General features: G+C 44.9%; 1 protein-coding gene across 1 annotated transcript; it reads left to right on the top strand.

Moving 5' to 3' along the window:
- The first annotated feature begins 1686 nt into the window (after positions 1 to 1686).
- LOC143363201 (uncharacterized) lies at positions 1687 to 5540 on the top strand. The gene is made up of 5 exons (XM_076803799.1): positions 1687 to 1696; positions 2338 to 2459; positions 2934 to 2959; positions 3032 to 4132; positions 5432 to 5540. Exons 1-5 carry the CDS (start codon positions 1687 to 1689, stop codon positions 5538 to 5540), a joined length of 1368 nt encoding a protein of 455 aa, XP_076659914.1.
- Positions 5541 to 17491: the final 11951 nt, after the last annotated feature.

Below are 17491 nucleotides of genomic sequence, written 5' to 3'. Positions count from 1 at the left end.
TGTAGAATTGGAGAAGCTACTCTAAGAGGCTGCGTGACTTTCTCTAAATTCCGCAATTAGTCTCGCCGACTCGAATTTCGTCAAGGATCTCTATGGAACTCTCCCGGTCTTTCTTTACCTACTCTAAACAAATAAAATACGTATGTATGAAATACGCGATTACATCTTATATTTAAATTTGCCTCTCCGCGCCATTAATCGATGCTATATATATATCTAGCTATGTTCGCGTGGTCGACTGGCCACGCTACACAAGCGTTTACGTTCGTGTCGGCCCCACCCCCTCAGCCCTTCGCCGTTGCGTCAGAGTAATAAGTTTCAGGAGCCACTGCTCGATCGCTGGTCGTTCAATCGGCTGCGAAATATTGGAAATTGTTACATGCTTCTCGTATGCTGATTTATTTTATTTCTGCCCCCATCGCTTGGCTGCCTCGATTTTACAATCACTAAATAATATAAATCCGTTTCGAAGAGGATACGTTGAGCAACAGTATCCGCTTCGTATTTTCCGCATTTCGTCACAGGCGAGGAGAGGTGTTCTCACTTTTATTAGGTTCGCTGCTGCAATTTTTCCAGCCACGCGAATCAGGGACAAACGATTTCTCGGGAAATAAAACGCCGCCCGTGGAAAGGGGAGAATTCTTTCGCGCGACACAGATTCGCACGGTTTTCTAGAGTCTTTTGCACAAAATCCGTGTTGCGGTGTGCGCCACCAACCTGCTCTCAGCAAATACCACACTTCTGTTCAAGGAACAGGAGCACCCCCGATGGTAACAATATCTCCGCCAACCTGTGGTGTACCATTTCAAAACTCGATGGAGACCACGTATCGTCCCTTTGACAGCGAAACCGTATGCACGCGATGCCCTTTCCATCCCACCCCCGCGAACGTCAGAGATGAGGAAAGAGTCCGGGGAATCAGATGCCGCAATCGAAATCCCATTGAGAAACGTAGACGCAGATCGATCCTGCTCAAATCCGGGAACCGAACCGTTGGTTTTCCCTGTCTGTGAACGCTGTACGTTTGATCGTACGTGTATTTACACTTTTCTGGTTACGATTTATCCCTCGACCGTCGCTCGTCACTCCGATTTAATATCTGACCAACTGCTACGACGATAGAACGCACGACCACGGAGAGAGAAATAATTTCGGCAATAGCCTTTTTCAGCTGTACCATTTTATCGAACGTGAAACGTCCTCGTACGAAACGTGAAAAACAAATAGTGACAAAAACGCGAAGAGTTTCTCTCGCATCGCATGTAACATTGAATGTCTACGCGGAGGATATTAATTTGATTTTTCTTGCACGAATGAAATCGCGATTGCCATACACGCGCGACCATTTCCGCGACCGACTCTGTGAATTCATTTGCGGAAAATCAAATAAGACAAACGAAAAGCAGATAAAGCAAAATTATTTGCAGCCTTCGGAACGCGATCGTTGTTACACAGTTCGAATGAAATGGTATTTTGAAGGAGAAGCGAGAATTGAACGAATGAATCGTTTTATTGTTCGAATAAAGTACTCTGACTTTTCGCGAGGAAGAACTTAATGAAATAATAAAAAAAAGTCACTGTAGTCGAACGCGTTATTCCCGAAGTGTGCAAACGATTTGGAATAAAATGAACCATTTACTGAAATAATATTTTCCTCTGCATTTAGAGCGGAGCCTGTTATGAAGAATGCTCAGAGGTGCATTATGAAATACAAGGGGGCGTAAACAATTACCCTGAACAATTGAGAATATTTTTATAATAGTGTTGCGTACTCTTATTCAATGTGCACGCTGTATTTTCGGGATTTACTTTTATTATTTTTTACTCGCTGTTTACAACTGTCTCGCACGCTGGTTCGTTTTGTTCTGTGAAAACTACACGCACGCGACTCTACGTTCTGTCCTTTCTTTCGCTCCTTCACACGTATTCACTCATTCTCTCTCTCTCTCTCTCTCTCTTTCTTCGCGCTCGCTTGTTCATACTCGTTCTCTTTCTTCACGCTCATTCGTTCATCCTCGCTCTCTTTCTTCATGCTCACTTCACGCGTACTGACACATTCTTTCTCTTTCTCTCTTCACGCTCACTTCACGCCGCTACAATAGTATACTTTGCACGCTATGTAGGAAACGGTGAAAAATGTCACGAGGAGTATTCGCTCGAGTGCAAACGGGTGCTTCCAGGAAGATTCTAGTTAAAGGGACACTTTCTCGTCAGTATATTTATTTTCTTCGTTTTGCGTATGCTTTGGGTCGGAGTTTTCCCGCCAGGAAAATGTAAGGGAATTGTGAGGAGTTTCTAACGGGTTCTTTATTGAACCTTTATTGGTTCTGTTTTAAGTTGCACCCCTTCTCGGCAGGGTCGTGGCTACTTTCACCGCGGCAGCACCTTCTCTTCGATTTTGTTTCGTTATCGCATGTCGACCGGCCACGGTCGATAAATACCTAAGGCTGCCTCGCAACGTGCTGTATAGTATACGGCGTCAATCTTGTGCTCATTTTTCCAGCAACATTGTCGAGCGGCATTCTTTTTCATTCGGCCGTGACGCGAACGGTGGGATGAAATATACTGGGGTTGCAAAGCTACTTGGTTATTCCGTTTGCCCCCCCCCCCCTTATTTGATTATAGTTTCGTACCAATATTACAGCGTCGTGTAGTGTCCATAATTATAGTGTCTGAAGACATACGGTCTGTCACAGTTCTATTCGGACACTTCTAAAATGGCAACTTTATAAAAATTGTACGAAACGAGTCAGAGATTTGAGACTTTCACAGCCCGGCGTCATACAGTTTTGTCTGTTGAGGCTTTCGGGTGTAAGCCGTGTCCTAAAGGAAGAATTTTCCCAACGTTTCGCAAGCATTGCAGCTAACTTCATCAGGGGTTCAGAAGACACACTGATACTGATGTGTGTCGGATTTGTGATCCACTTATATAGTGGTGTTTGCACATTGTTCCGGTTCGGTAAGCACCAATCAGAGTAGACTTTTAATTGGGCGGCCGAACCCTCTTCACTAATGTCCCAATCCCTGAAAGTATCGAAATCATTAAAAACAAAATACCCGAAAACTTAATACCATTAGTCCAACACTGCCTCACCTCTACCTACTTCTCATTCCAAGACACCTACTACGAACAGGTATCCGGAGCAGCAATGGGATCACCCATCTCCCCCATCATCGCTGACATCTACATGGAACATCTAGAGAATCAGATTCTCAACGATGCACCCCTGAAACCAACACAATGGTTCAGATATGTGGACGATACCTTCGTGGTGTGGAGCCATGGAAGAGACACACTTGATAACTTCCTACAGTACATCAATTCACTACATCCAAACATACAGTTCACCATGGAAATAGAAAACACGGACAGATCTCTACCCTTCTTAGACGTACTGATCACTAGAAAACCCGATGGATCCCTTGGACATCAAGTATACAGAAAACCCACACATACCAACAGATATCTTCATGCATCCTCCCACCACCATCCAGCCCAGAAGAATTCAGTCATTAGTTCCCTCATAAACAGAGCCATCAGTATCAGCGAGAAACAACACCTACCCCAAGAACTCGAGCATCTCAGGACCACACTAGGCCAAAACGGTTTCTCCAAACACAAAATCAACCGCACCATAGACCGACTCGTGAAACCAAAGGACAACCGGACAACACACAACAATGAAAATTACAGAACTACCTTCCTACCGTACGTACAGGGCACAACCGACCGAATCAGCAGAATCCTCAAAAAACATAATATCAAGACTATTTTCACCTCACATACAAAAATAGGACAGATACTCACCTCCCCCAAGGATCCGCAGCCACGGCTATCCACGCCAGGGGTATACAAAATACCTTGCTCATGCGGCAAAGTTTACATCGGCGAAACTGGGAGGAGTGTGAGCACTCGAGTCAAGGAACACGAGCGGTGCGCCAGGTTGGGCTACTTTCAATCAGCCGTAGCCGAACATCAGTTAACCACAGGACATACCATCCTTTTTAATAAAACCACAGTTCTAGCCAGAACAAAAGGATATTTTCCCAGAAAACACCGGGAAACATTGGAAATTAAGAAACACCCCAATAACATCAACAGAGATACAGGTTACAACCTTAATCCAATATGGCACACACTCTTCCCACTTTTTTCATTGTTCGGCCGCCCAATTAAAAGTCTACTCTGATTGGTGCTTACCGAACCGGAACAATGAGCAAACACCACTATATAAGTGGATCACAAATCCGACACACATCAGTATCAGTGTGTCTTCTGAACCCCTGATGAAGCTAGCTGCAATGCTTGCGAAACGTTGGGAAAATTCTTCCTTTAGGACACGGCTTACACCCGAAAGTCTCTTCGAAATGTTAGAAGAATGAATTTTCTGAAATAAAAGAATCTTTTATAAAAAAATTGCAATTGGTCGGAACCGAATTTTTAAAATTTTGCTATGCAAGTAATTTTCATTTTCTGTGTGTTTTCTCTCGTACAAAAGGACTTTTAGTATTTTCCCCGCAATTCTTTCGAAATTTCTTTTTCCCTTCGCGTAGTAAACTAATTCATCCAGAAAAATCTTACGGTTCGGTATGACGAACTGACCCTTTAGTAATTGAAAGAGCGTCTAAAAGAGTAATTTAATTATAATTTATCAAAGCGTAATTCGGTTCGCGATGATATCGGAAATACTCGAAAACTTTTGATAGCCGAAAAGATTGTTCCTAATCGTGGGATGTTTTCCCGATATCGGAGCCCGGACTATGCCCCGAAAGAAATTCCGATAGTTATTATACAATCAAACTTGCCGCAGATTTTTTCGTTACAGGAAATTGGAATGCCTCTGGCGGTGGTGGATTTTTTATTTCCGTCTAACCGTTCAATCTGTTTCGGTGCATCGTGTAATGGAATGCCCACTGTGTAGGAATTGCAAAATAAAAATTCGCCGAGATAAATTACAGCGGTTTTGCAACGGCCTGGTAGCAATATTATTTTCTTCTTTTAACTAAAATTTTCCCAGGTCTGCCTAAGGGTCAATATAGTGAGCTCAAAGTTTCGGGACGAATAACAGTGAAAAGAAAAATCATTAGCTTATGGCAGATGTGGAAAAATGGAAATGTCTCGATTCGAGAATTTCTGTTTCCCAAGGGCTTTAGTACAGTGATCCCAAAATTTGGGAATGAGTGATAACCAATGGTAAAATCATTAGCTTACGAAAACTGTGTTATTTTATATTTACGGACACTAGGTTGTTCGAATTGGGCAGGAATCGGCAGTAATCGGACACTTTCGAAAAGACGATAACACTCATTGGGCTTCAATTTTTTCGAGATTTTAAAATTAGTTTCTTAGCTGATGCAAACAATTTTTTTGAGAAATTTATGTCAACCGCGGAGCAAATTTGTTGTCACACTTTTTGATTTTGCACATCAGCGTGGTTGAAGCTGAACCCAAAGAAAGTACTCTGGCCCTCAATTTCAGCCAAAGTGTGCCCTTGAGGGTGTCGACGACCCGGCGAGGAGGGGGTAACTCGGTAGAGTGAGGAAAAGGGCTCAAGACCGTGGAACTCTTATCCTTGTCTCGGTTGGGTAACGGCTCACCGGCGGTTCGCTGTCAGCCATATTTTCAGTTATAATGGGGTGAGCACCGTTCCGGTTAGCTACGTACACGGTAAACTGTCGCCGGCAGTTCCTCTATTTCTTCGGAATTTCGTATTTCCTCGGGGCGCGTTGCCGCCGGGCATTCGAGTCGGCGGTTTGTAACGAAAGCCATCTTAAACGAACATGATTGCGAACTTTCCCAGGCACAAGTCGGCCTACCAGCTACCGCTCCGACCGCTATGTCTTCCCGCTTGTCGCGACCAACTCGCGTCGGAATTCTTTTCGATTGTTGTCGGTCGCTTTACTGGGATCGTTCGATTCCACGAAGGGTTTAGGGTGACCCGACCAACGAACGAACACTGTTGAAGTTATTATTGGCAAATCGATATTTCCCGAGGGCTCTTTCCGCAATAAGGCCGTGTCAGTATTAAACCGCGGTTCTAATTACATAAATATCGGTTGTAAACGCCACAGCCGAGTAATCGAATTCAGGCTCAATTAAAAGCACCGCGCATGGACGACACCACACCAACGTCAACGCGTTTGCATTATGGGATTTTACGCATTTATAACGAAAATGAATCGATCGAATAGATAACTTTTTGAAAATTATTTTCAGCTTCTCATTGTTACTGAGAAAAGAAATAAATGTCAATGTAGCTTCCAAGGCTTGAAAATTTTTATTTTGCATAAAAATCACTGAGCAACAGTTCCTTTAATTTTTCTAAATCGACGATGTCAAAAGATGTGTGCATAAACGTTCGGAAGAATATATGTAATATTAGCAATCCCAGAATTATAAAGATTAAAATAAGAAAATTGGATTTACACTGAACGACTTTCGAGCCCTTCACACGTGGTTCAAATTGTGAATGCGTGCACCTACATATCTGCAACAGCACTGATAATAATAATTCGATAATTCTCTTCTTCGTTTCTCCTCTTTTTGATGGGAACGAATCGGTGTATTGGTCCGGTGCAGTTAGGTGGACTTTAGGTTAGGTTAGGTGGTGTCTTTGTTCGCTAAAAATACGTCGACGGAAATTGCCGTATTTCCCGCGTCTTCTTCCCGAAGCGCATAGTTCGGCGAATATTTATAGTGCTCGGGCGCATCGGGATTGCTGAATTATTTGTCGCAGTCGGGCTTTTTCCTTCCGATCGGCCGTTCTATTATTTGCGGTGATGACGCTTGAGCAGCGTCCGGAGAACATCTTGTAATTAAACGTGCTAATGGGGACCAGCACCTGGCTGAGTAAGCAGCATTAATTAAAATCCATTAACGATCCCCAGTACAAGGTAGCCGATACATCAAGCACAATGCCTGTCGCGCATCCTTGCAACGAAGCCCGAAACTGATCGATCCTTGTCGTTAATTTGACCGCGATGCGCGATCAAGATTAATCTTTAGAACCACCATTTTGCGGGTCACTGGTCGAACCAGACTGGTACGCTTTTTAAGGTTTTTTAAGATGGTTGTATACGAAGGTAGCAGGATTTTGAAGACTGCGCCTTCTCTCAATGAGTGTTAGTCACTGAGCACCTTGTTCGATTGACTTGTATACACGAGGTACTATGTACACTAATCACAATTTATTTAACGTCAATATATACAGAGTGCGTTGCGAAATTCCGTAATGTGTTGTATTGAGCGATTTCGACGTGGTTGTGTGTTGCGATGTTTGGCGATTTGTAGGTAGCGATTTTAGAATGTTCTGTTCGAGTTTTTAAGAGGATCTACTTGCGTCTCATTACGTTTCGTCTAACGTCACCTCGGTTGTGTCGTCATTGGTCGGTTGTCGATGTAGATGGTGGAATGTTGCGTTTTTTAATTGGTCGTGGGTGTGTCTTGGGAAGTTTGGAAATCGGAGGGGGAAGCTGTCAGGAAGCTTGTCTCGTCTTGTCGATGTCTAAATTTATGGTGGCGTTCGTCGCTGTTTCTGTCTTCTCGCACGTGGTGTCCGGCTGTTTTATGGTAGGGTCTCGGTGGCCCTAAAAAGCTGTAAATTATGAACGTTCGGTACCAGTCCGTAGGGTTTCTGCGTCTGGTGTCGGGTTGTAAATCGCGCGGCCTAAGCCGCTGTACGGGCGTTTCGGAACGCGCCGTTCTTCGTTGTTGCGATCTGCAACAATGGCAATGGCAGAAAATATTGCAGGGTCGACTGCTCGTATGGAAAACTTGAATATATACGAATCTCTCTTTTTGGGATGTTATAAACAAATTTGCAGAGCTCCTTTCGCATCAATCTGCAATTCCAGACTGGTAAAGTTGACTAGACTAACTTCAGCTTCGACAAACTGATGGATTCAGTACAGTTCACAACTGGGTTACGAATTACCGCGAATTAAATTGTAATTAAGAGCCAAGGGTAGTCACGTGACTTTTTCAGAGTCATCAGATCGGTAACTGCTGTATAATTTCTGTTCACAGCCTTTCGGCACTGACTTCAAATCCGTCTTGGTATTGATCCGACGGGTCTTAAGTCTGTAACTAAACTTGTCACATTTTTTGCTCTGTATTATCGATATCATGAATTCTGACGGCGGAAACGAGCTTCAAGTTTTTGGCTTTATTTCGCAGAGAATCAAGACAAAATATAGCTCAATTTGTAGCTGGAGATATTTTCTAGCGCGCGCTACTCTCGATTTTTGGCCTACTTCTAATGCTTATATTAATATTACCAAATATCTGCATAATCTCGTCAGCTCATGACCAGCGCGCGCTAGACTGAACCTTCCTCTTTCAAATAAGCGCTTCCCCAGCGAAAAATATTCTCATATTATCGCAAATCTACGGAGTCCTGGCTCTTGAGTGCAATGTAGTTTGGCGAGCAAGCAGTACTTGAATTCCCTTAACGAAGGAGAGAGGGCGAAAGAGAGAAAGAGTAATTCGAGCAAAATACAAGGAAAGGGAGAAATGTCATTCCACTATTTCAATTACGAGATGGTAAGACCCAATTGGCGTATCTGTTACCATTTATCTTTGAGCCATTATACTGGCGACGGTTTCCGCGCACAGAGAAAATCGAAGGTACATTTCCGGGGCAGAGGGCATCAGCTATTTCGTTGAAGGGTTCGAGAACGAGGTCGTTGCGTTAAGAACGGAAAAACTGCATAGAACAAAGCGAAATGGCACTCGTCACAACAACTCAATTTTCACGGGAACGTTATGCAACACGCGTCAAAGGAAAAGTCGGGTAAGCGGTTGACAAACGGACGAATAAATCCGTCTTGATCTTGGAGGCGTTTATGCGCGGCTTTAGATAGCCGTGTTAGGGAGCATAAGCACGTGGTTAGGATCTTTTCCAGCTGAACGAGCCGCAATCACGCTCGTAGAATCTCTCGAGCACGTGTCCTGTGCGAACTTCTCGCGTCTCCGATGTCGAAAGTTTTCCATTTCCCGAGGGTTCGCGGGGATGTAATTTAACTGCGATTGCTTGACAGTGTGGTTTCATAGTTGGTTGTGAAAGAGAAAGTTGTTACCTCGGGATAACGAAAATGGCGATATTCCTAGTAGTCAAATAATAAAATAAAATTTGTTAAAATTTAGAACCAGCGAGGTTCTCAGGCAGTCGTTATTACATTTTTTATCCATCGATTTTAAATAGAACACGCGCCATTTTGTTCCAACGCGAACTCCTTTTGGAAGATTTTTACTGCAACAGGAATTTAATCCCGTTAAATTAATGCGAATCGTCAATCGATAGCCTACGGCTTATTTGGAATATCAGTATAACGAGCAACGACGTTAGCGCACATTTCGTTCTAGCTAATTGTATTTGCCAATAAACATCGACGGTATATTAATTACATGTTCGTCATGCATTCCAACGATTTGTTAGCATTTCTCGGTATGAAAGTTTGGGATGATCAATAGTCATTACGACATTACAATCGGTTTGTAGAAATGGAAATTATGAAACGGAATGAAGTGCGTTCAGCATCCCTGGTATGTGGAAAATTCGATCCTCGGAAATTGAAGCGCGTTTCCGGCTCGATTACCGTTCCCAATGCCCCTTCCTCTGTAATCGTGACTGATTAAACAAAGTTTATTACACGTTGATGGCCTGCTGGCTAATTTCACTCGCAGACTATCCGTGCTGAGCCGGACAGAGGGTCTTGCCGATCGTTTCGCGGATATTAAAATGCGAGACCATGAACGATGCTTTTCATCCCTTAGCAGCCAGTACTTACAAGCTTGTGTACGAGCGCAATTAAGAGATTGCTGTTCCTTGGGACCGTATTGAATTTACTGTAATTAAATTGCGAAACTTTACACATTTATAGCGTGAGAAGATCGTCGAAAATTTCTAAAATTCAGAGTAAATTGATTGGACCTTGCAACATGAAGTTGGCAACATGACTTTGTCAGCGCTTGCGGCCATTTTGTTGTACGTTTGATGAATTAGTCTGCGCTTACCTGTCGAGCGGTATTGACGCGTCGTTAGCGGAAATGAAATAATTATGTAATTATGTAATTTGTCACAGACTTATCCACTAACGACACGTCAATAGGTCATCACAGCAACCACTAACATAGTCATGTTGCCAAATTTAGAAAACTAATAAGACGTTAAAAATATTGCTATGTTCGCATTAATTCGCACACTACTGTATTTTAGTCATCTACAAGTCTAGTTACAAGTCAGCGAAAAAATTGTCCGTTTATCGACAAGTCGCATCGATAGAATGCAGATACAATTTTTCTTGTGCAGAGAAGTCCGCAGTTTAACTAACTGTCCTCCAAAGAAAATTTAAAGATTATTGCAGACGAGTTTCTCGCCGGCCCGCAAACTTACAAATCAATTAATCCGATCTCGGTCGAATGACTAATTGTCTCATCAGCCTCTGTTGCTTGTATAAAGTGCATAACGAGCGTATTACTTCTCCCGATTGAGACGCTCTTTGCCAGCACCGCAATTGCTTCCAAATACTCATCGATCATTCAATTTCGCAGTGGACGAGACTCGCCTCTCTCGGCTTCGCAGTTTCATAATTATTGTTTCCCGCGCGGGCTCTGTCAATTTCGCGCGCCGCTGGGTGAACCCATGTCTGTTAACTTTGGTTGTTAACAAATTTCCTTCCAATAAAGCTCGCTGTCGTAGGCGTGTTTCGCAGCGGTAATTTGCGAATGTGACTTAATTTTAATTTTCGTTCCGAAATCGCAGTCGCTGGACGAAAGGGCGATTATGTTACCGGAATTTCGCTTCGAGTCGCTACACGGTATACGCTCGCCTCTCTGATAAGATTTTCATTTCCGCAAAACTATGCCGCAGTTTTCGACTCACTTCGAACATTTCAAAGCTTCTAGGTGGTTAATATATAGTGCGTACACGGTGCATATATAATTCATGCGCAGTGCATGCTGATGAGTGGACATTTTCCACTCGGATGCACGCACTGCATCGAGACGTATTTCATTTTTTTTCGAACACATGTTCGAACATCATTTCATCTCTGTTCATCTTCCCTTTTCTCTTTCTGGTATTTTGTAATACAAAGTGATTTCTCTATATATGTCGCCAAGGCCTGCATGATAAACGTCGCGGAACTATCCTCACTACGGGGTATACTTCGTGAGGGGTCGCGAAGCTCGAGAGGCCTCGGACGCCGAAGAGTGTAAACATGTCTCCTGGACGATACTTGACGCCGGCAAGACCTGTGACAAATATCGAGAATTCACTGTATTACGATTTTATCTCTCGTTAACTTGGACTAACACGTCGGTCACATGCTAGTGACGTAATATTTCTTTATCGAACTTCAAAATCAATTTTTATTACCACCTACAATTTTCTTTCGATGTAAGACGATTGGTCGGGACTTTCGAAATTTTTAGGTGCATCGCCTGAAACGTTTGCTTTTACTGTGGTTATTGTTGCATTTTATTTTGACGGCGAAAATGTGACCGGGTCTGAATGGCTCTCGAGTGGCTTTCAAGAGAATGCAGTGACGCACGAACGAACACGAAATTTTCATTCCACGCTGGAACATTTCTACAGAGAGAAAATCGTGTTATTCCCGTCAACACCGTGTAGCTGCTGAGTGGGATAAATCAAATCCGTGTTTTGACAGCAGGTTCTTCAGCAACTCAATTGCTTTATTTTATATCGTTATTTAAGCACCAGACGCATGAATACCTATTCAAGTGTTTTGTTTCGATAAACGTATCGTAAACATGTTGAAATATATTTATTATACAATTTTTAATCCGTCATTTTGACGCGGCCTCTAGTTCCAGTGTCAATTCACGCGTTTTTTAGACAAATGAAGACTTGAGAACATTGTTTAGACTCATTTGAACGGGTCCCGTCGTTTTAGTGTTATTTTACGTAATTTTTAAACAGATCGATATTTGGAACGTTTAAGGGATTAAATTGACCATTAAAAAATATTCTTTTTGACAATTCTCGTGTAGAACGAATTGCTTCCACTAACTCTTGAAATGAAGTAGCACACGGGAGCCCAGGTTTCAATTTCCAGACAGGTGCCTGTCGATCCATCTCGATCACGATTTCTGGGTCACAGGTGACGCATTCCGAATTTCGCATTAACCGTGGCATGTTTCCCGCGGATCGATTAAAATTATTCGATGTGTCCTTCCCCGTTTCTTCGGAATAGTCAGGATTCCTTACGCCAACCCACCCCCGTTGGTGATCACGCGAGCATCGTGTATGTATGTTGCTTCTTTCTTCTCATCGTTCATACACCCGAGGGCTGTCTTCTATTCATTTCCGCCACCATTTTGTTCGTTCGATCGTTGTTAATTTTGCCCGGCTTGTTTCCGGACGACTACACGGCGAATCAAATTGAGAATTTAATTCGCGTCTGAAAATACAGGGGTGCGGACCCCTTTGTTTGTCCTCTCCCTATTGATCGTATCAATTCAGCCCCCGAGGACACGTGTCGCCCTTCGATTTTTGACCAGCGACCGCTGGCACGTTTTTGCCTATCATTTGTCGGCGTACTTCGTGTCTCATCTTTTTAATCCGGCCCTTGATTCAGAGTAGACGTTTATTAACTGGACAAAATCGATTCCTGACCGTTTTGTTGTAAAAAATTATTTCGATAATATCTTATTAAATATATTAGATTTAGAACATATGAAAGTCTGGTTTAGGTAATCTGCATATTTTCTGTTCTTTTTTGAGGATTTTGATTTCTTACAATAGAATGTTCTACCTAAAAATCTGAATTAATTACAGTATGTGTATCTAGGTTTTCTAGATACAAATACTAAGACTAATAAAAGAAATTAGAAATGAAGAAATTGAGAAATACTAATCTTTTCCGTTTTATGGCATAACTACCCTCCCGGTTAAGATATAGGATTAAAATTTTGCACATGGCTTTTCTTGACGCCCTATCCAGCGGCCCATTAGCTTTTGAATCAGACCTGGGAAAAATTTCGAGAAAAAATATTTAAAATGCTATTTCAAATAGTATAATTTAATGTGGTTCAAATAAAATACTACTTTTAATAGAACGAAAAATTTCGGCAAATAAAATATTTTTATTTTGATAACCAGATACACAAAATAATTTACTGTTGTATTTCAAATACGTATTCCAAATATTTCCTTACAATGAAAATAAGTTGAGCAAATAGATAATATTATAAATTATAATTTTTAACATAAGATACTATAATAGTAAAGAAAGTATTTGTTGTAGGTTAATTATTATACGAATATCTTCATGTAACATGTTAATAAACAGACGACAATGTCGCAGTAATCAACTATTTGAAATACTATTTTACACACTCCTTAAAATAAGTCTCACTTTTTCAATATGTTCCAAATAAAATACTATTTTTAAATAGTACTTCAAAAACTTCTTCTTATAAATAAAATAATTTATTTGCATGATTATACGCGTGAAAAAGGTCGGCGAATGGAAAGGAGAGAGAAGCAGAGAGCTGAAGTCCCTTCTTCTCTTTGAATTACTATCCTTCTCTACGTTCAGGATATTACAAAGAATGTAGCAGCTCTGCTAGAACTGTCGGGTTGCAGACCAGACGACACGCCTGTTACGCAGACATCGCTGTAGTTTACACAAATTGAAGTGGTTTCCTTATCGATCTCCGGCAACGTTCAGCCCGCGATTCCATTCAGCGGGCTCGGTGTATCTAACGATACATGACACGCGACTGGGATTTCGAGCATTCCAACAAGCTGCGGCACAATCAAGGGAAAGCCGACACGACGCGACGCCTCACTTTACGCCTCGTTCAATGTTTTCCCCGTTCTACTGACAAAGCAAAGGACATTTATTCAATTTCAACCAATCATTCGCCCTTCCTTTTGTTCCGTCCTCGAACTGCAAGCCGTTTTGAAGAACCTGTTGGCTTACGTGATCTCGCTTCGAGCACGACCCGAATGGTCAACTCAGCTTGATCGATATTGATCCACCCGTATCTCTCTTGTGGTCTCTGTTTGCGCAAGATGACGCTAGGAAACACGTGCTGTAGGGGCTACGTATGCTGCCGTACCTTGCCGCAGCGCTAGCATCGCCGGCATCAGCCGCGTGCAAGCGGCAAGAGCGAGTCGCCGCTCTCGACTCTACGTGTCCGACGACCCAAGGCGGATTTGCCGCCGCCGATCTCTCTTGTAACAACCTTCGTCGTGATAAGACGTAATAAAGTTTTCTGTACTACAACACGCAACAGTGCCTTCCATCCAGTTTCCGGTTTCCCGGCGGTAGTAGGCCGCAGTCTGGAAATTCCCCAGACCGTAAACCTACATCTGGTGACCCCGACGTGATCGCTGCCGACTGATAGTCGTGTTTTCGGAAAATTTTCGAAACTGTGACGAGGCATTGGACGCCTCGTGGAACGGACATTGCCTGTTGCTGCCGTTGTACCTCCGCCGACGTGCTTTTCGTACCGAAAAGCCTGGCTGCACGTGCTCGGAAACCGTGCACGTTGTTCGGAGATCCGACGAAGAAGAGGTTTCCTGGCGGCGAGCAATCCGCTCGCTGCAATCCGCCGTTCCTGTTTCCAGGCGGCGAGCAGGCCGCTCGCTGCACGCTGCAGCCGCCGAGCGTGAAGCCATCGACGCCACGTGGGTACCACCGTCGCCGCCATTGCTGCCGCTACGAGGGTACCATTATCGCTGCCGTTGCTGCCGCCACGTGGGTACCGTTGCCGACGCCGCTGCCGAAGCCGTGAAAAGCTGCCGTCGTGGTGAAGTGAGCGTATTTTTTTTTAAGTCGTTTTCGTTCCGTTTTAATTCTAGTCTCGCGTGTGAAAAATGTCGCAACCCACGCCGGAAGATAGAATCGCACGGTTAGAGGCGGAGCTCGAGGCCGCGCGCGAACTTTTAAACGCCCGTTCTGCATCGGATGCCGACGCGTTCGCGAACCGCGTAGATAGTTATCGTGCGCCGAAACTCCCCGCATTTTTCAAGAACGACCCTGCGCTATGGTTCGGACAGGTCGAGGCGTCGTTTCGAAACGCACGAATTACGAGCCAGACTACAATGGCCGACACCGTAATTGCCGGCCTGGATGCGGATACCGCGTCGGTTATATCCGATCTCATATTGTCGCCGGATCCCGTCGCGCCGTATAATCGAATCAAAGAGCGCATTATTTCCACTCTCTCCACTTCGGCCGAAACGAAACTCCGGCAGCTCCTCAAGGGGCAGGTAGCGTCACATGGCAAACCTTCGCATATCTTGTCACTTATGCGTAATTTAAACAATGGTGCTTGCGCAGATAATGTGCTTAAATCGATTTTTTTCGACCTGCTGCCCGAGCAGTGCCGCGCAATTCTAGTCGCGTCCAAGCATGACGACCTGCAGGAGATGGCCCTTCTGGCCGACAAGATCGTCGAGACGATACAGCCAGCGAGCGCTTCTGTCCTCGCAGCAGCTGCCGACGTATCACGGCCGGGCTCCATGCAAGAGCAGTTGGACAAACTCTTCCGTGAGGTAGCTAGATTGAATACCGCGATCGAGCGTGTCTCGCGGACACGCCAGCGTAGCCCCGGGAGAAATGTCGCTTCGAGAACGCGGAATAGGTCCCAGAGTCGTGACCCTTCCGGTCTCTGCCGTCTGCATGCGAAGTTCGGCGAACGCGCGTTTCGTTGCATTAAGCCGTGCGCGTGGCCCAGTCCTCCTAGAGCGTCGGAAAACTGAGGCCACCCTCCTCCTCGGAGACTGTTGGAGAGTGTTATGCGTCCTCGAAACGTCTCCACATACGCGACCGTAAGTCAGGCCGTACCTTTCTCGTAGACACAGGTTCGGATTTGTCTTTGCTGCCGGTTTCAGCTGCGTCGCGTGCGCGTCCCAGCGCGTTTAAATTGTTTGCCGCGAACGACACCCGTATCGATACGTATGGCGATATTCGCGTTGCCCTCGATTTCGGATTGCGCCGCCCGATAGAGTGGAATTTTTGCGTAGCAGCAGTCCCGTATCCCATCATAGGAGCCGACCTGCTTACGCATCATGGTCTCACGGTAGATTTGAAGAGGCGTCGCCTGATAGATTCTGCTACCGGTTTGTTTGTTTTGGCCGGTATCGCGAGCTCTCCCTCTTCATGCGTGAACGTCCTTGGACCGTCGTTCAAGTACTCTAGTATATTAGCTCGTTTCCCGCAAGTCATCGGACTCGAGCAACCGACTCCTCTCGAGTCGCGCGGTGTGTATCATCACATTTCCACCACCGGTCCCCCCGTCGCGGAGCGTGCTCGGCGTCTATCGCCTGAAAAACTCAAGGCCGCGAAGGCCGAGTTTAAACACCTGATCGAGGCAGGAATTTGCAGGCCTTCTAGCAGCCCTTGGGCTAGTCCGATCCACTTAGTCAAAAAGAAGTCCGGTGAATGGCGGGTATGCGGAGATTACCGCCGTTTGAATAGCGTGACGATACCCGATCGTTACCCCGTGCCTCACCTGCACGACTTCCCGGCTAACCTTCACGGCAAGACCATTTTCACGGCGCTAGACCTGTACAAAGCGTATCATCAGATACCCGTAGCTGCCGAAGATATTCAAAAAACTGCCGTCATCACTCCCTTCGGCCTTTTTGAATACTGTGCAATGACCTTTGGCCTCCGCAACGCGGGGCAAACTTTTCAGAGATATATAAACCGTGCTCTCGGCGATCTCGATTTCGTTTTCACGTTTCTCGATGACATCCTCATCGCCTCTTCCTCTCCGGAAGAGCATGAGACCCATCTGGCGATCGTCCTAGAGCGTTTACGTGACTTTCATCTGCGCGTGAACCTGGATAAATGCCGTTTCGGCGTATCCGAGTTAGTTTTTTTGGGACACCTAGTTAACTCTGAGGGGTTTAAACCCACTCCAGAGAAGGTCGAGGCTATTAGTCGTTTCCCCAAACCGCGCACGATCGACGACCTGCGTCGTTTTCTAGGAATGGTAAATTTTTACCGGCGCTGTATTCCTCACGCTGCCGCCACTCAAGCTCCGTTGAACGCGTACATGCAGGACGCGCGCAAACGTGATAAGCGACCCATCGCATGGACGCCCGAAGCCGAAGCGGCTTTCGTTAAATGCAAGGATGATCTTGCGAACGCTGCCCTTATAACGCACCCCTGCGAATCGGCCACCGTGCGCCTTGTCTCAGACGCTTCCGACGTGGCCATGGGTGCAGTTCTCGAGCAGCTGTGTGGCGATAGTTGGAGACCGCTCGCCTTTTTCTCGCGAAAGTTTTCCCCGGCTCAGTGCAAATACAGCACATACGACCGTGAGCTTACCGCAGCTTACGAAGCTGTGCGCCACTTTCGCCACTTCCTAGAAGGTCGCGAATTCATTATCTACACCGACCACAAACCGCTCATCTACGCCTTTGCGCAGAACTCTGAGCGTGCGTCTCCTCGGCAGACTCGGCAGTTGTGCTATATAGCGCAATTTACGTCGAAGATTCTCTTCTTG

Source organism: Halictus rubicundus, unplaced genomic scaffold, assembly GCF_050948215.1.
Source record: "Halictus rubicundus isolate RS-2024b unplaced genomic scaffold, iyHalRubi1_principal scaffold0027, whole genome shotgun sequence".
In the NCBI taxonomy this organism is placed as follows: Eukaryota; Metazoa; Arthropoda; class Insecta; order Hymenoptera; family Halictidae; genus Halictus; species Halictus rubicundus.
Note: the sequence above shows the minus strand (reverse complement) of the source record. Positions and strands in the feature narration are given on the sequence as shown.

Excerpts from the sequence above, each read along its gene's own strand:
- LOC143363201 (XM_076803799.1), top strand. Across the intron at positions 2,460-2,933 it reads ACCTAAGGCTGCCTCGCAAC|TGGTGTTTGCACATTGTTCC; the intron begins GTGCTGTATAGT and ends CCACTTATATAG. Across the intron at positions 4,133-5,431 it reads TACAACCTTAATCCAATATG|CGTGGTTGAAGCTGAACCCA; the intron begins GCACACACTCTT and ends TTTGCACATCAG.